Source organism: Hyperolius riggenbachi, chromosome 4 (assembly GCF_040937935.1).
Source record: "Hyperolius riggenbachi isolate aHypRig1 chromosome 4, aHypRig1.pri, whole genome shotgun sequence".
NCBI lineage: Eukaryota > Metazoa > Chordata > Amphibia > Anura > Hyperoliidae > Hyperolius > Hyperolius riggenbachi.
Window position 1 is genome coordinate 283801514 of NC_090649.1, and position 26055 is coordinate 283827568.

Below are 26055 nucleotides of genomic sequence, written 5' to 3' on the forward strand. Positions count from 1 at the left end.
ACAGTCCCCAAACAGTTCCAGATATCTCCAATTCAGAGGATGAGTGAAACCTTTTCCAGCAAAATCAGTATCAAGGGCATTAACCACCACCAGCACCCCTTTGTGTGCCACTCACCAGATTCACTGACCACCAGGTCAGTATAAGCCTTGGGACAGTTCCCAGGTCGTCCCCCACCTTTCCGACCAGATAAGTACTCCACTTTACTCTCAGGGGTTCTTCAATGTCAGTTAACCTCAAAGAAAACTCCACATAGTGTGATACCGTATAAAAAAAATATATTTATTTAAAACCAATTGCACTCACATGCTCCAAGAGATAAAAGGCGCCTAGAGTTTTACAACGGGCTCTCCCCCGTATAGATGGCCAAGGCTGGCAGGCTGTAGGTCCGCTGGGCTCTCTCCCACCACCGCCGCGCGCTCGGTGTGTAAGGGACTCCCTTCCGCGTTCCGCCTCGCCGCCTCAACGCCACTCCGTCTGCTTCAATCCTGCTTCCGCATCAGGCTCCGCCCTATCGATTTCGTCACACAGTGACTCATCAGGGGCATGGAGCCTGATGCGTACTGCGGGGATTTTTATGGGACAGTGCGCATTTCGCGCATGCTCCCTCCATAGTTCCCACAGCCTGCAAACACCGCCATCTAGTGTTCTATTTGTATATTACGCCCATCAATTTTTAAAAAAACAACCACCTGTACTACAAACAAGTTCTACTGATTAGAACACTAATATGAGAGAATAAAAAACATTTCATGTCTCACCTCTAAGGTGGAATACATTGAATCTATGCAATGTGCTCATCTTCATACATTTATCTGACACTGACAACATTTCTGAAAGGACCATAACATTACATATGCCACAATTAAGATACATAACACCTATGCATTGTCTTCACCTCTGTTCATCTGTCTAGAAGGCTACATACGATGCGTGGTAGTCCACTCCTGCCATGACCCGCCCCAATGTAGACAATAAGTAAGCAAACAACCCCCCCCACCACCACCTTCCCCCCCCCCCCCCTTCCACATTCAATGGCAGTAGTTCCCATCCTAGCCTAAAAAACAGGATAGGGTACCCACGCATCCCATGCACACCTCCAACACTACATTATCCTCAGGTAAACACAATAAATCAAAGAACCTCCTTCTCTTTCTTGTTCACCATGAGAGCAAAGAAATAACCCCTTCAGGCCAAAAAGTGCATGCACCACATACACCTCTGATATCCATAGTTTACCCATATTTGGCCATTTCCGGTCCAGAGTGCATGCGCACACATCACACTCCTAATCACCCAGGAAGCAAACCAAATCGATATCTATATTAAGGCCGTCTGGTCTGAGTGTACCCATCCTGTGGATCCACCTTGTTTCCTCCTGCGATACCCTTTTAAGTTTGTTACACCCCCTCCAGTTAGGTATAATTTTCTGAAGCCCACAAAAGGACAAATCTTTGGGGTTGCAGTCATGATGGCTGCCAAAATGAGCTGATACCCCATGATTGGGATAACCTTTAGTGATGTTACGGACATGCTCCCCCATTCTTTCCTTGAGGGTTCGAGTAGTCCTACCTATATACTGCCATCCACATTTACACCAGGCAAGGTATACGACAAATCGATCATTGCAGGTAATGAATTCCTGAATCTTAAAGGTCATTCCATTGCTAAATGATACCACCTTATTAGTTTTTACCCCATTGGCCTCCCTGCATGCCTTACAGGCCCTACATGGAAAAAAAACAGCTGTTTGCCACCCCTGCATACGTGGGGTCTTTTTTGGCTCCACACAGCTCGGTGCAAGTATTTGTTTCAATTTTTGGGCCTTTCTATAAATAAATTTGGGTCTGTTTGGGATAATACTTCTAAGTGTAAGGTCTGTCTCCAAGATCCCCCAATGTTGTTGTATTATATTTTGAAGTTGTCTGTACTGGGTGTTGTACCCTGTAATGAAGGCCAGATCAAAATCACCCCCATTCTTTTCACCTCCCTTCTCTCCCAACAAGGCCTGTCTATCCATGGCTCCAATCCTCTCTATTTCAATCTCCAGTGCATCTCTCATATACCCCTTCTCCATGAATCTATTTTTAAGAATCTCTGCCTGCATGAAGTAGTCCTGCGTGCTTGAACAATTTCGCTTCATTCTTAGGAACTGTCCCTTGGGGATTGCCTTAATCCAGGCAGGGTGGTGGCAACTGCTTGTGGATATATAGCCATTTCTGTCAGTTTCTTTAAAGAAACTTTTGGTACCCATAGTGTTCCCATCCCGCATGATCTCCAAGTCCAGGAATTGTATTGAATCCATACCCGATTGCATGGTGAGGGAAATACCCAGGTTGTTACTATTAAGTTGGTCAAGAAATTCTTTTAGGTTTGCTTCTCCACCCCCCCATATGAAGAACAGGTCATCAATAAACCTCCGCCATATTCTGACCGGCCCCCCTTTCTCCAACACAGATTGCTCCCGTTTCCCCATAAACAAATTGTCCAGGCTTGGGGCATAGCTCACCCCCATGGCACAGCCTTTGGTCTGACTATAAAATACACCATCATGCCAGAAGTAGTTACGTTCTAGAGCAAATTTGAGTAACCTCAGAATATATATTCTCTGGTCATCTTTGATTTTCCCTTGTTGTTTAAAGAAATGATCAACCGCCTCCAATCCGAGTTCATGCTTGATATTAGTATACAGTGAGGCAACATCCATTGTTACCAATAATTCTCCCTCATTTAGTTCTTCCCCCTGTATGACCTGAAGCATGTGCTTCGTATCCCTAAGGATATTGGGCAGGTCCTCCACTAAGGGTTTTAAAAATTCATCCAAATACTGTCCTAGCCTGTGGGTGACCGACCCTATCCCACTGATTATGGGGCGTCCAGGGGGTTCAGTTTGATTTTTATGCATCTTTGGGACCTGATAGATAATAGGTATCCTTGGTGTATCCGGTACAATATATTTGAATTCATCATCAGTGATGAATCCCCTGTCCATCCCCTCCCTGAGTATTTCCCTCAGTTCTCCCATATACTTACCCGTAGGGTCTCCCCTCATCCTGGTATAGGCCTCTTTGTCTCCTACTAGCCTATCTAGCTCAGTTTTATATTGCGTTTTGTTTCGGACCACCACCCCTCCCCCCTTATCCGCTGGTCTCACCACCAGCCCTTTATCTTCCAACATTTCCTTTGCTATTTCCCTGACCTGTCCATTTTTTTGCTCAGGTATCTTATTCATGTCCCTAATGACCATATTTTTGAACACTTCAATGGCATTATAGTTTGTATCCTGTATCCTCACCATGCAATCGGGTATGGATTCAATACAATTCCTGGACTTGGAGATCATGCGGGATGGGAACACTATGGGTACCAAAAGTTTCTTTAAAGAAACTGACAGAAATGGCTATATATCCACAAGCAGTTGCCACCACCCTGCCTGGATTAAGGCAATCCCCAAGGGACAGTTCCTAAGAATGAAGCGAAATTGTTCAAGCACGCAGGACTACTTCATGCAGGCAGAGATTCTTAAAAATAGATTCATGGAGAAGGGGTATATGAGAGATGCACTGGAGATTGAAATAGAGAGGATTGGAGCCATGGATAGACAGGCCTTGTTGGGAGAGAAGGGAGGTGAAAAGAATGGGGGTGATTTTGATCTGGCCTTCATTACAGGGTACAACACCCAGTACAGACAACTTCAAAATATAATACAACAACATTGGGGGATCTTGGAGACAGACCTTACACTTAGAAGTATTATCCCAAACAGACCCAAATTTATTTATAGAAAGGCCCAAAATTTGAAACAAATACTTGCACCGAGCTGTGTGAAGCCAAAAAAGACTCCACGTATGCAGGGGTGGCAAACAGCTGGTTTTTTCCCATGTAGGGCCTGTAAGGCATGCAGGGAGGCCAATGGGGTAAAAACTAATAAGGTGGTATCATTTAGCAATGGAAGGACCTTTAAGATTCAGGAATTCATTACCTGCAATGATCGATTTGTCGTATACCTTGCCTGGTGTAAATGTGGATGGCAGTATATAGGTAGGACTACTCGAACCCTCAAGGAAAGAATGGGGGAGCATGTCCGTAACATCACTAAAGGTTATCCCAATCATGGGGTATCAGCTCATTTTGGCAGCCATCATGACTGCAACCCCAAAGATTTGTCCTTTTGTGGGCTTCAGAAAATTATACCTAACTGGAGGGGGTGTAACAAACTTAAAAGGGTATCGCAGGAGGAAACAAGGTGGATCCACAGGATGGGTACACTCAGACCAGACGGCCTTAATATAGATATCGATTTGGTTTGCTTCCTGGGTGATTAGGAGTGTGATGTGTGCGCATGCACTCTGGACCGGAAATGGCCAAATATGGGTAAACTATGGATATCAGAGGTGTATGTGGTGCATGCACTTTTTGGCCTGAAGGGGTTATTTCTTTGCTCTCATGGTGAACAAGAAAGAGAAGGAGGTTCTTTGATTTATTGTGTTTACCTGAGGATAATGTAGTGTTGGAGGTGTGCATGGGATGCGTGGGTACCCTATCCTGTTTTTTAGGCTAGGATGGGAACTACTGCCATTGAATGTGGAAGGGGGGGGGGGAAGGTGGTGGTGGGGGGGGGGTTGTTTGCTTACTTATTGTCTACATTGGGGCGGGTCATGGCAGGAGTGGACTACCACGCATCGTATGTAGCCTTCTAGACAGATGAACAGAGGTGAAGACAATGCATAGGTGTTATGTATCTTAATTGTGGCATATGTAATGTTATGGTCCTTTCAGAAATGTTGTCAGTGTCAGATAAATGTATGAAGATGAGCACATTGCATAGATTCAATGTATTCCACCTTAGAGGTGAGACATGAAATGTTTTTTATTCTCTCATATTAGTGTTCTAATCAGTAGAACTTGTTTGTAGTACAGGTGGTTGTTTTTTTAAGAATTGATGGGCGTAATATACAAATAGAACACTAGATGGCGGTGTTTGCAGGCTGTGGGAACTATGGAGGGAGCATGCGCGAAATGCGCACTGTCCCATAAAAATCCCCGCAGTACGCATCAGGCTCCATGCCCCTGATGAGTCACTGTGTGACGAAATCGATAGGGCGGAGCCTGATGCGGAAGCGGGATTGAAGCAGACGGAGTGGCGTGGAGACGGCGAGGCGGAACGCGGAAGGGAGTCCCTTACACACCGAGCGCGCGGCGGTGGTGGGAGAGAGCCCAGCGGACCTACAGCCTGCCAGCCTTGGCCATCTATACGGGGGAGAGCCCGTTGTAAAACTCTAGGCGCCTTTTATCTCTTGGAGCATGTGAGTGCAATTGGTTTTAAATAAATATATTTTTTTTATACGGTATCACACTATGTGGAGTTTTCTTTGAGGTTAACTGACATTGAAGAACCCCTGAGAGTAAAGTGGAGTACTTATCTGGTCGGAAAGGTGGGGGACGACCTGGGAACTGTCCCAAGGCTTATACTGACCTGGTGGTCAGTGAATCTGGTGAGTGGCACACAAAGGGGTGCTGGTGGTGGTTAATGCCCTTGATACTGATTTTGCTGGAAAAGGTTTCACTCATCCTCTGAATTGGAGATATCTGGAACTGTTTGGGGACTGTTGCTCTACATATAAGGACTCATTGTATTGTATGTTACTACCCCCATGTACAAATGTGTGTAACTGTTATGTTAACATCTTTATCTGCACCGTGAGCGCCACCTCTTGGGTTGAAATTGTTATTGAATAAGAGGAGGCGAACAGGTGCTCTTCTATTAATCTACTGTGAGCGCTACCTCTTGGGGTTTTATTACAACTATCCGCAGAGTGCGCTCAGGTAGTTAAATAACAGCTCTTGGTCCTGATTCAACTGCTACAGTTCCTATTTTCTGCAGTTATCTTCCTGTGTTTTTGTACTCTTCTCAGGGTTTCGACCACTGTGTTTTCCTCTTCCAAAGTCCAGAGGTCTCTTTCTGAATCACACTCTGTTTCCAATATTAAGCTTCCAAGAAGACATGGAGAACATGTAGGTGGGTAGTGGCAGAGGGCAAAAAATGCTGGATGGTGGATCTAAGATTGGTAGCTATAATATATCTTTCTAACATGCTCTGCTAGCAGTACTGTTTTAAGGGCTGGAGGAACCACTGGTAATTCGATGGGACCTGCAAGGGGAGTAAGGGGAGAAGAGAAGGCGCTCCACTGCGTGCTTTCTTTATTATTATGGGGTGGCACCAGAGATTATGGAAGTGGCGGTGGGGGTCACATTGAGGATGATCCAGCCGAGTGAAAAGAGTGGTGGGGCCAGGGCCACTGGGCCACCAGGCAAGGGAGAGGTTGATGGCTGGCAGGTAGGATGGAGGGGGAGCGATGTGGGGGCAGCTGGTGGCCAGGATCCAGGGGACAAAGGAGGTCACAAGGGGGACAAAGTAGGTCACAAGGGAGCAGGAGGTCACAAGGGGGGGCAAAGGATGACATAGGAGGTCACAAGGGGGAGAAAGAAGGTCACAAGGGGAGGCAAAGGAGGACAGAATGGGGACAGGAGGTTACAAGGGGGACAAAGAGGACACAAAAGGGGACAGGAGGTAACAACAGGGGCAGAGGAAGACAGAGGATGTCACAAGGGGGACAAAGGAGGACACAGGGGGACAAAGGAGGTCACAAGGGAGACAAAGGAGGACTCAATAGGGACAGGAAGACACAATGGGGCAAAGGAAGACCCAGAGGGACACAAAAGGTACAAGGGGGACACAAGATGTACAGAGAATGCACAAGGGGGACAAAAGAGGTACAAGGAGGACATAATAATTGGGAGGAGAAGATCCACAAGACGCCCTGCACCATGGGTGCACCAGGTTTAGTATTTTTTCCCCTGATTTTTGTCCTCTAAACCTAGGTGTGTCTTATGGTTAGAAGCATCTTATGTCCAAAAAATATGGTATATACCGCATGTTTTGGGATTTTTAAAGTGTTATTATCGCTAGTCTCCCAAAATTACAAAAGAAATCTCCTTTTGTCTCTATAACAAATACTGAAATATACCCACACTTTACAACATTGTTTTGAAAGTTTCATTGTCATTCTATTGTTTTCACTGATCCTCTCCTTGATTCTGGAATGCATTCAGCACCACAATGTAATAACAAAAAAAAAGGTTAAATGTAAGAAACATCATTTTGAAATACAAGTGCTGAAAGATTCAGCTTCATCATATTTTGACAGAAAAATATCTTATTGTTGTCAATGACTTTTGTTTGCTTCCTTTATCTCTATCTTTGTAAAGCACAGTGGGTAGGAGCTATTGTAATAATTTGATGTATAGAACTTGATCATTTCTGTAGAGATGTAAACATAGAAAAGTACAAGTAGCAAACTACAAACTTAGAAATAATTTAATTTATAATTAACTAAACAAATACCAGAACTTCAGACTGGCTTTTTGTATTCCTTGATAACATCATATCTTTATGTAGGTAATAGAGCTCCTCATCATGAGCTACGTATGCAGCCATTGTTATATTCTCTTCTACTGTAAGATTCCATAAAGTTTCTTTTCTGTCCACATCAGTGAGAAAGATCTGACTTGAAAAGATTCCAATAAGAGTTGGTGCCCAGCAGGTGTCTGCAGGAAGAAATACAGGGCATAATTAAGGACTTGAGGACCACAGTGCTAACCCCCCCCCCCCCCAAAGACCAGGCCCTTTAAGGCCAAGCTGCAGGGCCGCACAACTCAGCACACAAGTGATTCCAACCCCCCCCTTTTCCCCCTACCAACAGAGCTCTCTGTTGGTGGGGTCTGATTGCCCCCAAGATGTTTGTTTGTTTGTTTTATAAATATTTATTTATTTTTGTAATATTTTTAACATTTTTTTTTTCATTTTCTATTTCCCCCTTCCTCCCCCAGTCAGCCAATCATAGCTATCGGCTGTGATAGGCTTCAGCCTATCACTGCCGATCGCTCCTGTGTGCCACCCCAGTACAGTGCTGCTGCAGATCGCAGCGCTGTACTATGTAAATAGACAGTGGTTACGCCGTCTAACAGTCTCCCGAGCGGTGGTCGCCGCTCGGAGACTGAAGGCGGGGCAGAGCTCCGCCCCCCCAAGCAGGAGATGCGTGCGCAGCCTGCGCGAGATCTCCTGCAGTAGCCGGCCCCAGGACTTGACGGCAATTAGCGTTAGGCGGCCCTAGGGCTGCCACCGCGGTCATGCCCATCGGCGTGACGCAGTCGTTAGGTTGTTAAAACAAGGCAATCTATCTATCTATCTATCTATCTATCTACCCAGTATCCTCTCTACTTACCTAATACTGGGGAGCCCTTTCTTGCCACCTATACTGGAGGTCTCTCTGGCTACCTATATTGGGGAGGACTCTCTAGCAACCTATGCTTGAGACTGCTTCTGACTTCCTAATATTTGGGAACATATCTGGATACCTGTTCTGGGGACTTCCTCTGGCTACTAACTACTGGGAGCCACCTATTCTTGGAGTTACTTAATACTGGTTGGCACCTCTGGCAATCGCATCACAACATTGTTCCTGAATGGGAGGGGATTTTTTTTTTTTTTTGTGCCCTGAGAGCTATTATGCCTAGAAAGTGAAACTGCCCTTCCTTGGACCTTCTTCTTTATAACAGTCGTGTCTGTGTACAAACAGCCGAACTGTATGGAGAAGAAACACATACACAAGCGGTTTCATGCTACTGGAAAGGCACAGACTGTACCAGTGCATGCACAGTACAATTGGGCTAATACATGAATGGGAGCGTGTCCACAAGACCATATTTGTCAAGCTCTCGTCAGATATGTTCAGAGGGACCCAGTGCAGGAACAGTAGGCTTGAGGATGATCCGGGAAACTTGTGGATTATCAAGAACCTTCCCTCAACTAAGGTATATAATTTTTTAAGCAATACTCGTTTATTTTAAAGTTTACACAAGCTAAAAAATTTTTTTTAAATAGAGGCCTTCCATTGTATTTTTAAATGTACCCAAAGCAGGACCGCTGCCTCAGTTGCCCCCCGCTGCCTCAGTTGCCCCTCTGGAGAGATCAAATTACAAGTTGCGATTCGAGACAAATTAGGAGGAATTAGACAGGCTAAACTAACTAACTCTCTCTCTCTCTCTCCCCCCCTCTCTCCTCTCTCTCTCTCTCTCTCTCTCTCTCTCTCTCTCTCTCTCTCTCTCTCTCTCTCTCTCTCTCTCTCTCTCTCTCTCTCTCTCTCTCTCTCTCTCTCTCTATATATATATATATATATATATATGGATCTGAGTCCAGATGGGGGATCAGAAAGGCTAAACTCTCTATATTCAAACAGGGTGCAGTTCTGTTTTCCTTCTGCCCTGTACAAAAGTTCGGGTCCACTTTAATTTTCTCCCCGATGACGACACGCCACTTGACGTCACAACGCACCGCCGCTCGCCTGTCCTGATTGGCCGCCGGGTTCCCCTGAAAAAGAATGGAGGTAAAGAGGATCCTGGCGGCCGGGGGGAGATGCCTGGGTCCCGCTGGCCAGCGCTGATCACGCGCAGGACCCAAGAAAACAATGCGCGTTTTGGGCGAGCCCGAGCTGAGCTCAGGCTTACCTCTTTCAACACATTTATCTCAGCTTGAACACAGCTCGGGATTACCGTCAGCGGGGTTAAACACCAGAGCAATAGCGCTCCTTCCATTCATTTGCCTATAACTTTATTACTACTTATCACAACAAAACTATCTATATCTTGTTTTTTTCACCACCAATTAGGTTTCCTTTGGGTAGTACTTTTTGCTAAGAATTATTTTATTCTAACTGCATTTTAATGGGAATAATAAGAAAAAAAATGAAAAAAATTCATTATTTCTCAGTTTCGGCCATTACAGTATAGTTTTAAAATAATACATGGTACCGTAATTAAAAGCCACACATTTTATTTGCCCATTTGTCCCGGTTATCGCAACATTTTAAATATTTCCCTAGTACAATGTATGGCGCCAATATTTGGAAATAAAGGTGCATTTTTTCAATTTTGTATCCATCAAGCCCATGATTTAAAAAATAACAGTAATATACCCTCGTGACATACATTTAAAAAGTTCAGTCCCTAAGGTAACTATTTATGATTTTTTTTCATGTTAATTTATTTTATTACAAAAAAAACCTGGGCACTATGGGATAGTGTGAGAGGGAAATAGTTAATTTCAAACGTAAATGTATGACTTTTTATTAAAAAAAATTGTATGTAGGTGTAATTTTACTATTTGGCATTGCTTTCTGTTGCGTACTATTAGTAGGCTAAACAGGAAGCAATGCGTAGGCATGTAAGTATCGGCTTTTGAGAATGATGTGGCATTTAATTGATCGCCGGCGTTAATTTACACGGGTACTTGGATTAATGAATGAGAACTGCATTCCCATTCATTCATCCCCCCCACCACCACCAATCGGTGGTGGTAACAAGCGAGGGAGTGAGCGGTAATGCATGGCAGCAAGGGAGGAGTGTCTACATCCCTGCAAGGTAAAGCAGGGTTGTAGATACTCGTGACGGGGAGGGGAAGTGGTTAAAGTATAAAAAATACACATTCCAATACATATCAATCAAAGAAGAAATTCTTTGACTGGATGTTATAAACAGCACCAACAATCTGTTTTATTTTCAGATTTTAATAATGAGTTATCCTTTATTTACTGTCATACCTGAAATAAACACTTCTGCAATCTCAGAAAATGGTCCAGGCCCAACAGAGGTGTAAGCTTGCACCTAAAAAATAGAATTATTTCAGATATTGTGGAGATCAAGAGTCTTCTGAACGGTTTTTAGGAAAGTGAGGAAAGGTAGAGCGAGTTGTTAAAAACATCACAATTACAGGACCACTACAGCGAAAAAAAAGGAAGCAGTTAAAATCTGACAAAACCGACAGGTTCTGGACTAGTCCATCTCCTCATGGGCGATCCTCAGAGTTTTCCTTGTTTTCAAAAGCATTACCTGAAAGGAAGTTGCTAAGTGTGACTGCCAAAATAGTGTGCAAGCGATTAGGCAAGCTGGCTGGTATCTTACTGTTTTGGCAGTTAAACTGCCGTTCAGGAAATCAGTGGCGTAGCTAAGGAGCTGTGGGCCCCGATGCAAGTTTTACAATGCCCCTCCCCCAAGCACTCTTTACATAACAATTGAAACTTGCCGAGGACAACCACAGTGTCAAAGGAGCAAGAAAGGGATGGGGAACAGATTGTTAGTGATCACTACTATCCAAAGTATCTATAGAAGTGAGTATTACATGCACAGGACCAATAGAGAGCAAATACTGTAGTTGAGGGAGGGCCCTTCGGGGCCCCTCTGGCCCAAGGGCCCCGATGCGGTGGCTACCTCTGCACCCCCTATTGCTACACCCCTGCAGGAAATGCTTCTGAAAACAAAGAAAACCCTGAGAGTCCCCATGAGAAGATAGACTAGTCCAAAACCTGTCAGTTTTGCCAGATTTTAACAGCTTACCTTTTCACTATAGTGGTCCTTAACCACCTCAGCGTTCTGATTCCCGAGGATTTCTGTGCAAAAAGCGGTACATTTAATTTTCAGCACCTTTTTCCTGTAACTTACCAAAATGAGCCAAGCAAGAGTTTAGTATACATTCTGAGTATAATAAAAGTGTCAAACACTAATTCTTGTCAAAAATAAGATAAAATTTATTAATGACAAACTGAAATACCTTGCATTTTTCCTCAATGCAGAAATATAAAGAAAATGCAGAAATAAATAAATCAATGCAGAAATAAATAAATGAAGGCAGAAACAAAATTATACAGGGTACAAGTGTACTTTAGAACCTAGGTTCTCAACGTGTGGTACGTGTACCCCAGGGGGTACTTCTGATGGTTCCAGGGGGTACTCAGGCTTGATATACTTAACCAAGAATAACAAATTTAGAGTTTATGAAAATGATACATCTTATTTAAACAACACCAAATTAGTGTTTTAACTAATTAAAAGCAATTGTAAATGCTTAGAAATGGTTTAGAACCAATGATCATGTACTACGATTAAATATATATTTGTCAAGGGGTACTTGGGATAATGTTTACTATGCTAGGGGGTACTCGGTGAGTACAGGGTTTTAAAAGGGGTACATACCAATAAAATGTTGAGAAACACTGCTTTAGAACACTTCTTTAGTGTGGTAGATCTTGAAGCATGGTAATGCGCAAAGTGCCACGTCACAGTCCGGGCAATAAGTGCGGGTCTCCTTCCGCATCTTTTTGCCATCCTTGTCCTTCTTATTGCAGCAAACAACGCACCTTCTTGTAGGGTTTGCTTTCTGTGGGGTCGGTGGCAAGTACTCCACAAAGTGTCTCCCTGAAAGCCGTGCCGGATTCACGACATATGATGCCCTGCGCCCCGGTCTAGATGTTGACTCTGGTGGGGGGTACTTCATGCAGATTGCTTCCGTCAGCTGCCAGACAAAGTCATGGTGGGGTACAGGCCTTACACAGCTTTTCTTGTAGAGCACATAGCCATTCCACAAGCACTGCTCAAGTAAGTGGCGGAAATTTTTTTTATAATATTTCCGCTGCTGCTTGCGGACAGCCGGGTAGAAGGTCATGGCTCCATCAGCCCTGTCCACACCCCCCATAGTGTTGTTGTAATCCAGTATGGCTTTGGGTTTATCCACCTCCTGTTTACTCCTGTTGGTGGTGAGGACAGTCTCGGCATTATGAATAGTGCTGAGGACACATACATCACGTTTGTCCTTCCACCTCAGAGCCATCATTTTGCCTTTCTGCCAGGCAACGACCTCCCCCTTCTTCAGCTTCCTGGCAGAAAAGGCCGGCGGCAGATTGCGACGGTTAGCCCTCAAGGTACCATAGGCATCGGTTTTATGCTGGACCAGGTAATCAAAAAGTTCAGGGGAGCTGTAGAAATTGTCTGTCGTCAGGCAGTACCCCTGATCCAGCAATGGCTCAATTAGGGTTAGGACAGAGGAGGTGGCACACCCAAACTGGCTGAACTGAGGGGCAAAATTGGTGCCTTTGCCCGTGTAAATTACAGAGTTCCAGATGTACCCGGACTTGGCCTCACAGAGCATAAACGACTTCACCCCAAAGCGTGCCCTTTTTGATGCAATAAATTGCACCCAGCTCAGTCTCCCCTTATATGCCATGAGGCTTTCGTCAACCGTGATGTCGCGATCTGGAACATACACAGCCTTAAAGTTCGCAACAATCATCTGGTATAGGTCCCAAATTTTTTTCAGCTTGGGTGCGGGATGGGTGGCCTCATCAAACTCCTCGTTGTTTCCGAAGTGCAAATACTTCATGATGAGGATGTACCGTGGCTCGGACATAACAGATCCAAAGAAGGGCGTACTGAGGATCTTATTAGTGGTCCAGTACCACTTCTGCAGCGGCTTACCAACAACTCCCTGGAGGATGACGAGCCCCAGGAACACCCAGATGTCGTTGCTGGTCACAGGTTCCCACTTCCTGCTCCGCGAGAACCTGGGTAGAGAAGATTCCTGCTGATGTTGCGCTGCATAGCGATTCGTCTCCTCAACGATCTTGCGGATGACGTCATCAGTCAGGAAGAGCTCCAGAAAGGACAGCGGACTCTCGTCGCACGCGATCTTCTGCCTGGGTGCCCCTGTGAAGGGGAACCTGGGTGGCGGAGCTTGAGTGGGGCTCCCCAGCTCACACCAGGTGCATGCGACCGTCACTGGCTCCTCGGCTTCCTCATCACTGGTCTCCGTCTCCGAAGACAGGTTACCGGGAACCTCGCTGTCTGTCGATTCCTCTAGGAGCTCGTCTTCGCTGTCGCTTGCCTCGAGGACATCCAGCAACTCCTCGTCACGCACACGCCTCCGGGAGGACGAGGCCATGACCCCAAGCAGAGTACGGGGTCACGGGCAGCGGCAAAAAAAAAAAACAGCAAAAGCAAACGCACAGGGATCACAGCGTCTTGAAAAAGACAGAAAGCAATACGCAATCTGACAGTAATATGAACGAAGCTAAGGCTGGAAAAAAGCAGTAATCGCACAGAAATCGCACAGAAATCACAGATGATAGCTGACAACAGACTAACACTGGACGCTGGGGACTCTGAAAGAGGGAGAGCCAGTAACGGTTCAGGGCTTTTATTGAGAGCTGACAGGTGTTTGTGTTTGTGCAAACAACTTTTTGAATTACAGTAGCATGATTGGATTACATAGAGTTTGTTTCCCTATGTAATCTAATGATGCTGTCGCCGCGACGGACACTGGGGGGAGGCAGGAGCCGGCGTCAGAGGAAGTGGCTGGGCTGCGCCATCTTCCCTGACTGCCGGATCTCCAGAGAATTGCGGAGAGAAGAGGGGAGCGGGGACCGGATGATCGGGGGAGCCGGGGACCGGCGATCAGAGCCCAGCAGGAGGGAGAGGGAGTCCCGCAGCAGCCGCAGCAGCACAGAGAAGGCGGCCGAATGCACGCGCTGCACAGCGGTGAGTGGGGGAAGTGCTGGACGAGCTGAGCTCGTCCGAAACACTAGCAGCAACTTTTTCTTGGACGAGCTCAGCTCGTCCAGAACGCTAGGGTGGTTAATATCAAGTGAGTAAATGTGTCACCTGTGCATGCAAAACCAGAATATTCATAGATCGCCATGTTCTTAGGACTGATATAATGCCTTAAACTACATCTTCAGCCATAACTACTAATCTTTATGGATGCAATATTGTGTATAAAGAGGGACTAAATGAATTGTACATACTGTAAATAATAAAATGCTTATTTTAAAATACTTTTTCTATTCAAGAAATATAGCTGAAATATAAAAAGGATCTTTTCTGAATCTTGTGTATGGGGCCATTGTACAAAACATGTCCTGTGACCCTTGGGGACTTCAGCAGTGACATCTTCCCTCCACAGTCATTGTCTCTTACCTACCTGTCAAGGTTATTATGAATATGTCACCCTTTTTTCCTGTGGATTGTGTATTTACTAATCCATGTCAATTGTGGTGACTATATAAGAGGAAAATAACATCTTCTCTTTCGCTTGTCATATTTGTGGTGAGGAGACATAATTGTGCAGAGGGGTTAAACTGTGAAAGCAGGTTCAAGGAAAACTGAAGCAAAAGTTGAATAGTTTCAAAGCAACAATTCAGGTTTTAGCTGCTGAACAAAACAATTCTGAGACATTCCTTCACTTTATCTCTAGTTTTCCTTTAACCTTTTTTGATAAAATTAAAGGACCCCTATCGCAAAAAACCATAAAGTTTAAAATACATGTTAAGGTTCCCTGCACACTGCATGCGATTCCGCTTCCAATTTTTAATCAGTTTTTACATCCGATTCCGATTTTTAATCGTTACTGCATGTTGCGTTTTTCCTCCGTTTTTTTCTGTTGATTGCATTCAGGGAAAATCGGAATTGCAAATCGGAATCGGAAACGGAATTGCAAACTGGATTGGCAGTGTGTAGGGAGCCTAACACATACAAATTACAAGTACATTTCTTCCAAAGTACAATGAGTATATAAGTTATTTTCCTCCTATGTTGCTGTCACTCACAGTAGGTAGCAGAAATCTAGCAGAACCAACAAGCTTTGAATGAGCCCATCTCCTCATGGGGGATTCTCAGGGTTTTGTTTATTTTCAAAAGCACTTAGTGAATGGCAGTTGCTCTGTCCAACTGCCAAACAAGTGTACAGTGAGCAGGGAGGCTGGCCAGCATGTTTGCAAAAATCTTTATCCGGGAATGTCTTTATAAAGAATAAAAGCCTTGCTGAGAATCCCCATGAAGAGATGGACTAGTCCAAAACCTGTCAGTTCTGTTAGATTTCTACTACCTACTTTAAGTGATGTATGGCTCGTTTTACTCTGGAAGAAACATACTGTACTTCTTATTTGTGTGCGTTTATATGTATTTAAATCTATCAAACTATCAGGATCAGAAGGATTTCACTGACCCCTGCAGGTCAGCAAACATCCAGTAGACATGACAATACAGAGCAAGGCATTAAACATTTACAATAAAAACTTTCACAGCATAGACCCAACGACAACTCAGAGAGCTGAACGCTATGATGGGCGCGGTCTAAAAGGGGAGGCGGACTTTTATGCTGGCATCAGTCAATGGACACAAGCATGCAAATCTCCACACAGCTGAATAATAATCATTCAATCCTGAGCTGGCTTGATTACCATTTGCTAGCTGAAAGACTATCATAACAAATGCATGCAGTACTATGCAACAACATGCTTCAGGAAATCCAGGGCTATCTGGCTGCAACTCAGCTGTAGTAAGCCATTGGTGGAATGACAGCATCCTGAGCTGCCCAGAACTGCAGAGCAATTGCAAATGACAATGTGACTCATTGCGAATGCACAACCGAATGCAGGCTGACAAGCCAGAACTGTCAGTTTGTGGCTCCACCGCAATGGACAGAACACGTCACAGGAGGAATCCTTACAACTGGTTTACAATCATGTTTTTACACTTCTTGGTATAACAGTGGTGTAGCCACGGCTGTAGTTGGCTGTACATCCTATATCCTATATCCTCAGCATTGGAGCAAAGGTTGGCTTATAGTTAAACCCTCATCACGCACCCTGCTGACTTCATGAGGCTCCATTTAAGTCCCATGGGTGGAGCATGGCTTTGCAGGGATTCCTCACACCCTTCTCCCAAATACATTACTGTAAGCCAACCTCTTCTCCAAGGCAGAGGCTAGTATACTGTATGGTCAAATAGAGGTGTATCTACACTCCTATTGCACCAGAAAGTATTAAAAAAGTATTAACAAAGTCCTGTTGCTGCTTTCTTCAGGTCTACTTAAAAAATGAGTAATTACAGCAGGGATCCCCAAACTTTTTCGGTCAAGGGCCGCGTCAACATACTTCAGACTGCTGAGGGGCCGGAACATACATAAAATGATGTTGAAAAACATTAAATTGAATCTAGGTATTGATTCCCCCCAATCATGCCCAGAGGAGAACTCCCAGCAGCAGCCATTCAGTCATGCGTCACCCAAACAACGTCTTTGTGCACCAGACAGTGAAGCATACCCAGGTGACAACCTGACGTCCGGCTGGACAGCAGTATCACCTGACGCAGAATTGGATTGGAAACTAGCAAATGACTGCTCACTGGCTTCTACAGTATGTGGATGGGTGGTGCCAGCATGGCTTTTCTATATGCGGGCCTCCGATATTTAAAGGTGCAGTGGGCCATATCTATAAGTTATACATTTTGTATTTGGGGGCCAGTGAAAAAGCCTCGAGGGGCCACATTGGGCCCGCGGGCCTTAGTTTGAGGACCACTGACTTACAGAGAAAGGTAAGTAAGTCAATAATGCAGCCTTATGCTTAGTGGTTCTTGAGTCATGCTTAGTGTCAGCATGTCACCTTTCCTGCTTCTGGGATTTTCTATTTAAATTTCAATATCCTCACTGCTCCTTCCCTTACATGTCCACGATGCGCACAACAATTAGCCACTGCAGCTGCCTGAGATATAATAAAACAACATCTGTAAGTGTACATACTATTTATGGTCCTTGCTTCTGAAAGCTTTAAAGAGAACCTGAACTGAAAATAAAAAGTCAAAATTACCATAGACAGGTCTTACTTACCTCCTGTGTAGTCTACTCCTCAATCTCTTTCTCCTCTTCTGTCTCCCATGTGTCCACTGTGATCAATGAATTTCTCCGTCCTCCATTTTAAAAATGGACATTACCCCCCTAACATCTTCCTGTTCAGCACACTGTTAAACTGTAATATCACCCACTTGAGCCATAGGAAAACATGGACATTACCTTGCACATTCAGTTGTAACTGACAGCTGCTGATATATAACTGACAGTAACTGGTATTTTTCATTTCTGACAAAATATTGTCAGAACTGGAAGGGATCACTGTAAGAAGAAAATGGTGAGCCTCTGAGAGGAACTGACAGTAAGGTTAGTATGTAATATTCATTTGCAGCTACATCATGTGTTCATTTTAAATAATTTTCCTTGCTTCAGGTTCCCTTTAAGTTTATAATTGTATTTGGTATTACTTTAGATATGGGGAAGTGCATTGGCTTTTTTGAAAGTCAAGATTACAGTGCATGAAAAAAGGGCAACAGGAAAAAAGGGCCCAGCTGGATAACGAAATGGCACTGATGGATAATGAAATTTCAATAATGATAAACATTGTTAACAAAATTGGTTAACGATAAATACAGTTTTAAAACAGATGGGAGTTGATAACGAAAATATATTAACGTTAAAAATCGTAATGTAATTCAACAATATGGCTTAACCCAACCCTACTCTCACACAGAACCCTCCCCTGGTGGTACCTAAAACTAACCACTCCCCTGGTGGTGCCTAACCCTAACCATCCCCCCCCCCCGGTGGTGCCTAACCCTAACCACCCCCCCCCTGGTGGTGCCTAACCCTAACCACTCCCCCTGCAGAAACACCCTTTTACACATAGAAATGGTAATATCTTTGATAACATGAAATCTGTACATACAAACTAGATAATATGACAAAACGTATAACATTGCAAGCTTCTAAAATGATAACATGCTTCAAAAACTTTAATGTTCTAATGTTGTTAACAATATTTATCGGGTGTCCTTTTTTTCTGCTTTTTTTGCCGTATTAACGATAATTGCATTGAAGTTTATGGCAGTGCCCTTTTTCATCCACTAGCTGTCGGCACCCTTTTTTCCTGCTTCCTAAGATTACCAGTTACAGGAAAGGAAACTAAATTCTCATGAACTTGACACTGTGTTTGTCACATAATATATTTCAGAGTTTCCAAACTGAGAAATGAAAATGGTGTGTATATGCATCATTTAGCAGAGAACTTAACTGCTTATACAACACAACCATTATCTTCATGGATGAGAGCTTTTTATCTTGGTAGGGGTCTGCATACATACTGTATATATGTTCTTCTCTCACTGCTTTTACTACATACGTATTGTGACATGATCGCATGACTTTGGCGTTAGGTGATGCTGGTAGTAAAAACATCTGTAATCTACATTACTGTTTTCTGTGTTCTCTACCCGGCCCGCATTCCCACTTGAACTATCCCCTTCTAGTGCCTAAACATAACCCTCCCACCTAATGTCTAACACTAAACACCCCTCCTCCAAAAGACTAGCACTAACCACCTCTTCCCATTCCTCCCCCAGCGCCTAAATGACCCCTGGGCCTAACGGCCTGGGCAGCCAATTACTGATACCATCTACTAAACACCTGCTGATATCCGTGACTTTTACTTACTAGGATTGGAAAATGTCAAGAGACACTCATTGCTTCCGGTAAGAAACACTTTAACAGAGGCACCATTCATAGAGTAAAATGCACTAAAACAGTTTAAAAAGAGAGGTAGTGGAGAACTTACCTCCCCAAATAAGACTCAATTTTGTCGAATATCAGAAAAAAATTGGATTTATTTGACTACTCCACAGTGCAACATGTTTCACAGCCATGACCCGCTTCATCAGGCAAAACAGGGAGTAACTGGAAAGAATGTAATTCAAACCAAGTGCCTCTGTGAAGGTGCTTAGTTTGAATTACAATCTTTCCAGTTACTCCCTATTTTGCCTTATAATGCGGGTCTTGAGAAAGTCCTTATCAAGGGGCAAAACGATCAGCAACCTCCTCCGCACCTCTTATATGGTAACAACCTCTGTGATTACTGTAATGAAGTGTACAGTCTGTGTGCGCTAAATTGCCATGGAATTTTTAAGTATTGGAATAAATACATGCTTTAACCTGCTAGTAATGTGATGCGCCTAATTCTATGTCAAATCAAAATTCAGTTATTACACACGCATCTCACCTGAAATTGAAGCAGGACCTCAGTGCTCAGATTGTAAAGAATATATGATTGTGCTGAAGCTGTGGTGTTAACAGTGATCCAAGTACCAACTGTTCTATTATATTCACTTTCATTTATCAATCTGTACGACACTGCGTAGTTTATCACAACACCGTTTTTATTTTTAGGGTCAATCCATTTCATTTCTACTCCAAACCCTTTATTATCAAACATGATAGAGTTTTGCGTACGGTATGCTCGTGGACTCAGAGGTTCAGAAGGAACTGGAAAAAAAAGTTAGAAATACAATTAATCACATTTTACAAAGTTTGCTGAGAAGCATAAGAAAAATATACATCTTTCTGAAATCAAGTAATTGACATATTTAGTTATGATTCCTAGGGACAGATCTGCTAAATTTCCCATGATTCATTCGCATTAAACAGCCATAAGGTTTGTGTTCATTTTGTACCTAATTGAATTTGATAGATATTCACAAAATCATGAATAAATTATTCACTGAGTATTAAAACATTATTCACAACATATTTTCTGTTGTGCTGCATGCCTAACTTAAATACTAGCTTATAGAATACCAGAGCTGAAATCAAAGACTGTTCTTTTACTTACCAGGGGCTTCTTCCCACCCCCGTAGGCTTGTATGTCCCCACTATCCTCCACCTCCAAGTCATCTTCCTCACTCAGCTGTTTGGCCCACTAAATCCACCAATTTGTGCAGTACTGCGCATTCACTGGCCCGGTGGCACGCATCCTTAATCGCCCTCCCTTGGCCTGGAGCATTCTAAATATGCATACTATGTCAAGCCTTATAGCTGTGCATGTGCAGAATGCTGCCTGCCAAAGGAAAGCACTCAAGGATGCATGTCGCCGGGCCAGCACATGCGCAGTACTGTACGACTTGGACGACTTGGCTGTTGTAGCAGGCTGAACAGGTGAGTGAGGAAGAGGACCAGGAGGAAAGCAAGGAGCATACAAGCCTATGGGGGCTGAAAGAGGCCCCAGGTAAGTAAAAGAATAGGCTTTAATTTCAGCTCTTGAATCCTTGAGGACCTGCCAGGAATACAGGGCCAGATTTGTACGTTTTACAAGGCCCACTATCACCAGCTGTCCCCAGACTGACATCATCCTAAACTACTCCCACCCCCCAACATGTCAGGGATTAGATTGTGTGCTTCTCTGAGGACAGTTAGTGAAGTGATAGCAGGGATTATATTGTAAGCTCCTTGGTGAGCGGCACATTTGATAAGTGAGAGGCAGCTTAGAGATTACTGTAAGTGCCCATACACTGCCCCTTCATCCCTCGAGTGCCAGAGATCCAACTGTTGGTAGCCGCCCACCGCTATGTGCAAACTCTGTGTAGCAGGATAAATGTTCGGCAGGCTAACTGCTACTGCCACCCTAAAATCCGACCATGCAGGAATATATAGTCATATACACACAAAGTGCAAAAGGACAAGGGCCCTATTAGATACAACGTCTTTGGGGTAAACGGTAAATGCAATATACAATTAACGGGTTCTCATATCTATTTACAGTGACACATGACAGACAACTCATTACTCCTGACGAAGCTCATCGGGGTGAAACATACACATGGTTGTCTGTCATGTGTCACTGTATATAGATATGAGCACCCATTAATTGTATGCTGCATCTATGGTTTACCCCAAAGACATTGTATGCTGGCAAGCAGGGCCAGAGGACCGGTTTATGGGGCTCCGGGGCCTTGGGGCAAACAAAATCGGCGGCCCCCTGCCTGAACCCCCCCAACCCTCTCCCCCTCCCCCGCGGCAATGACATCTCCTCTCTGCTCCCCGGGGCCCTTGTGTGGCAAGCCGATGTAGTAATTAACCTGTCCCGGCGGGCGGCGGTGGCGACTACACAGTCCAGACACTCTTTCTACGCTGTCCTTATCCTTCTCTAAGACCCGGCGTGTGTTATGCGTAAACACATGCCGGGTAATAGAGAAGGTGGAGGACCGTGTGGAAAGAGTGCCCGGACTGTGTAGCCACCGCCGCCGCCCGCCGGGACAGGTTCATTACTGCTGCTTGTCACGCAAGGGCCCTGGGGAGCAGTGCGAGTGGGGGGAGCAGGCAGAATTTAGTTGGGTCGGCAGCGCGGGGTCCCTGCAGAGGTCAGAAGCCCTGAGGAAATTGCCCCCTTTGCCTCTATGGCAGCGCCGGCCCTGCTGGCAAGGTCCGTTTACAATCATCTAATAGATGTATTAGGCAGACTAGAAAAATATAGTTAGCTACCTATTATTTGGACCCCTAACCAGCCGTTTTTCCATTTTATTAGGTTATTGCCACAATCTCTGGGGGAAAGTAACAACCCACCCCAAATACATTATAGGAGTGGTGAGGGGTAAACAAAAAAAAAACCTGAGTTTGTTATAGGAAAATTGATAGGGCATACCCGCAATTTACCTATGTTTTTATCACCAATAAAGTGTTATAATCATATTAGTACCTAATAGGGCCCTTGTACTTTCGGCCCATGTGTATATATTTATTCCCCTGGTATGACCTCTCGGACAGTGCGCATTAGGAATATATAGTCATTAGTGATGCTAAGTTACAGATAATCCTATGCATTCATGACTATGCATGTGAAGTCTGACCATTTGTTACTACCTCCTTCTGGAGATCGAAGACTTAATGATGTTGTTTGGCCTTTTCCCCAGTATGTATATGGAGTTACAGTGAAGTCAAACTCAGTATATGGATCCAGCCCTTCGACAATATAGAATGAATCCAAAAGTTTCCCAGAATTATTGCAGAATTCTTTTCTTTCTCCAAACTGTAGGCACAAAGAAAATAAGCATATACATTTACAGTATATTATTTAGTGTGGACAGCAACTGAAGTAGGGGAAGTTTCTATATTTTTGCAACCATGGCAACGGTACAATGTTTGGTGTACTTCTTTACATACAAACCATCCACAGACTCTCAGCCTACTGCATAAGTAATAAGTTGCACACAGCAGGTTCCGTTTCAATGCTTTTGCACCCTGAACCCGTGAATTCAAACCTTAAATCATGAACAGAATCATTTTCAGGGTGAAGGCTAGCAATCAGTGACAACATTTTCCATTGCAGAAGTCAGCTACAGTTAGGCAACTGACAGGGAATAAGAGCCGAAATCACTAACAACAATAATGTGGCAAAGACAATATAAAAGCATATCTGTAAAAACCCTTTTATCGATACTCATTTGGCTCCTCCCCCACACTAAACTTAAAAGGAGTAGGAAATGCACAGGCCCACTAAAGTTGATATTACTTACATACAGTTCAACAAGTTATTTACTAGCAGGGCAACAATGCTGCTTTCATGCATGAATAAACACATATCATACATCACCAACGATAGGCTGACTTTTTGACACCCAAATGTTGGGTGTAAAGTTAGTCTATCCATGGGTGATATACCAACATGTGACATGTTTGTGGGGGCCCACAAGTGACGTGTCTTGGAGCGTGCTGAAAACGGTATAGCTACCTGTCCTTACATCCTCTAGTGTCTAGTGCAGCTTCTAGAGCATCAGACTCACTGCAGTCACGTGACAGTGGAGCTCTAGTGGCCTGTTCAAAAGAGGCACAAGGCACTAGTGGATGCAAGCTGGAGCAAGGACAGGTAGCTATACAACCTTCAGCACACTCCAATACACCCTCAGAACCCACTAGCATGCTCCAAAGCACACTTTGGATGGGAGAGAGGAGAGCGAGTAGGCGACGGTGGTACATTGGGGGGTTGGCCAATCAGCAGGTCATAGATTTTGGTCTATTGTTTAAGACAAAAGTGTGGAGGCGGGTTGGTGTATGCAATGGAGGACTTATCTGTGCATATATACTTGTTGATTGAAAAGCTTGAAAAAGGATAATCTGCAATGTAGTTAATGGTACCATTTGTTGTAGCACTGTGGACTCCACACAGTATAATAATGTCCCATATTCTATATTCGATGGTGCTTTCCAATGAATGATAAAATGTGAATAATTTCCTTTGATTTCAAATGAGGAACTCTGGACACGGTCAGGTATCACTTCTGGGGGATGTGAGAAATTTCCTATAATTCAGAAGATAAAATCTTTATGTCTAGGCACAACATACCAGTGATAGTTATACATACATTTCTATAATGTTGACATGCAGAATTTCCTTCTAAGAAAAGGCAGACATTAGCATGAAAATGTTAAGTGTATGTAGGTTCTTTATCATAATTCACATGAAGCATTCACAGTATGAGGAAATGGGGGTTCCTGGAGCTCTGAAATGTCGTCTTCTCCCATGGGGTAGGCAACAGGTAACCTATAAAAGAGGGAAGACGGTGGCCAGTGGCTGATCTTATATGTAGTGGGCCAAAAGCTATGTACTGTCCTTTTGCAGATGACACAGTGGCCCTTATTCAATTCACCCTTTTTCCTAAGTTTTCTCGTAGGAGATATTTTTTTCATCTTCTGTTTAAAATAACTTTTGAGCACTCTGCAATTGGAAAAGTACCAAAAAAAAAAGGTGAAAAGTACTGTCAAAATTATTTGAATATTTTATTGCTTGCTGGTGGCTTAAAAGGCATTTTATTAATAAGGGCCCATATGCAATCCAATTTTCTCCTAGGTGATATGTTCACACCTTGTCATAAAACCAGCAAGAAAATAGTCAAAATAATTTTGCTAGCACTTTTTAACCTACTGTTTGGTACTTTTTCAACTGAAAAGTGTTGAAAAGATATTTTAAAAAAGAAGATGAAAGATTATCTTCTAGGAGAATACTCAGGAGAAAAAGTTAATTGCATATGGACCAAGGTGTGAAAACATAACCTAGGAGGAAACTTAGGAGAAAAAGTAAATTGAATTGGGGCCTTTTGGCCCACATGCTATTTACTTTTTCTCTTGAGTTTTCTCCAAGGTTATATTTTCACAATTTGTCAATAAAATGCCCTTTGAGCCAGCAAGCAAGAAAATACTGTATACTGTAATTTTGACAGTATTTTTTCACCTACATTTTGGTTCTTTTTCAATTACAAAGCACTGAAAATGTGTTTTAACGAGAAGATGAAAAATTATCTCCTCGGTGAAAACTCAGGAGAAAAAGTTAATTACATATGGGCCTCTGTGTTTTGAGTGTATATTTCTAAAGGAGGACTTACACTGACTAATACTTCTTGCAAGATTAATCACCACAAATTATGTATGTATTATGTACTTTATATACTCGCATATAGGCCTAATTTTTCAGCTCAAAAAATGTGCTAAAAAGTTACCCCCTCGGCTTATATGCGAGCAGGGGATGGTGGAGCAGGTTTTGTTACTGGCAGAGGAGCGTAAGGATCTTGCACTAGTGATCCTGTTCTTGCCAGCTGGCTCCCTGCTTTGTCCTTGCCCCACATCCCCTGCAACACGATATGCAGAGTGCGCTGTTCAATACTACCTGTGTAACCTCTAGCTTAGGCCATGCAACCACTAAATAACCTAATTACGCACTGCCTGTACATATACTGTATACTTCACCCACCTCTTGTTTCCACCCCATTCCTTTAGATTGTAAGCTCGCAAGGGCAGGGCTCTCACCCTTTTGAGTCATGGAATGTTATTAATTTAATTGCTTGCACTCTGTTAGACATTTATACATTTTAGTCATCATGGCAAATTTGCTATTGTAATCAGCAGTTCTGTATTATGTATCAATGTGCATATCTGATGTATATCATTGTATGTATCATTATGTATCCCTAGTTTGTTTTCTTACATTGTACAGCGCCACACAATATGTTGGCGCTTAATAAATAAATAAAAATAATAATAATAACCTGGCTTGTGGAGCGGAGTGTGCAAGCAATGTGTAAACTGTGCAATGATCAGGGATTCTTCCTCTGTGGCAATTGCTGTGTCTCATATTTATGATGCAATCTAGTGACTTTTTGTGACACAGTTGTATCATCATTGGGGCACATCCGGCTATGAGGATGGGAGCTGACTTGAACTTGGGGCACATTTGGCTACTGTGGAGAGAGCTATAGTGGGGAGGGGGCTTATACGCGAGTCAATCACTTTTCCTAGATTCTGAGGGGAAAGTGGGTACCTTGGCTTATACGTGGGTCAGCTTATATCCGAGTATATACTACATGTAGTAATCTACTTCAATATAACCAATCAATAAACTTCTGATTAATTTATACTAGTTTAAAAATGTGATTGGGCACAATGGTACATTTTCAACAAGCTCCTGAGGGCTGGAGCAGCTGGGGATAAACAGCCATGATGCTTTGTACTACTGTACATTGAGCACAGT

At 43.6% G+C, this 26055-nt stretch overlaps 1 protein-coding gene across 1 annotated transcript in view; it reads right to left on the bottom strand.

Annotated features, from left to right (window-relative positions):
* The window catches only part of ROS1 (ROS proto-oncogene 1, receptor tyrosine kinase), a 189521-nt gene that overhangs the window by 102537 nt on the left and 60929 nt on the right, over positions 1 to 26055 (bottom strand). Inside the window, 5 exon segments of the mRNA XM_068233370.1 lie at positions 7404 to 7606; positions 10657 to 10720; positions 19765 to 20027; positions 22398 to 22563; positions 23670 to 23833. Of these exon segments, the coding sequence (XP_068089471.1) occupies positions 7404 to 7606; positions 10657 to 10720; positions 19765 to 20027; positions 22398 to 22563; positions 23670 to 23833 (860 nt within the window).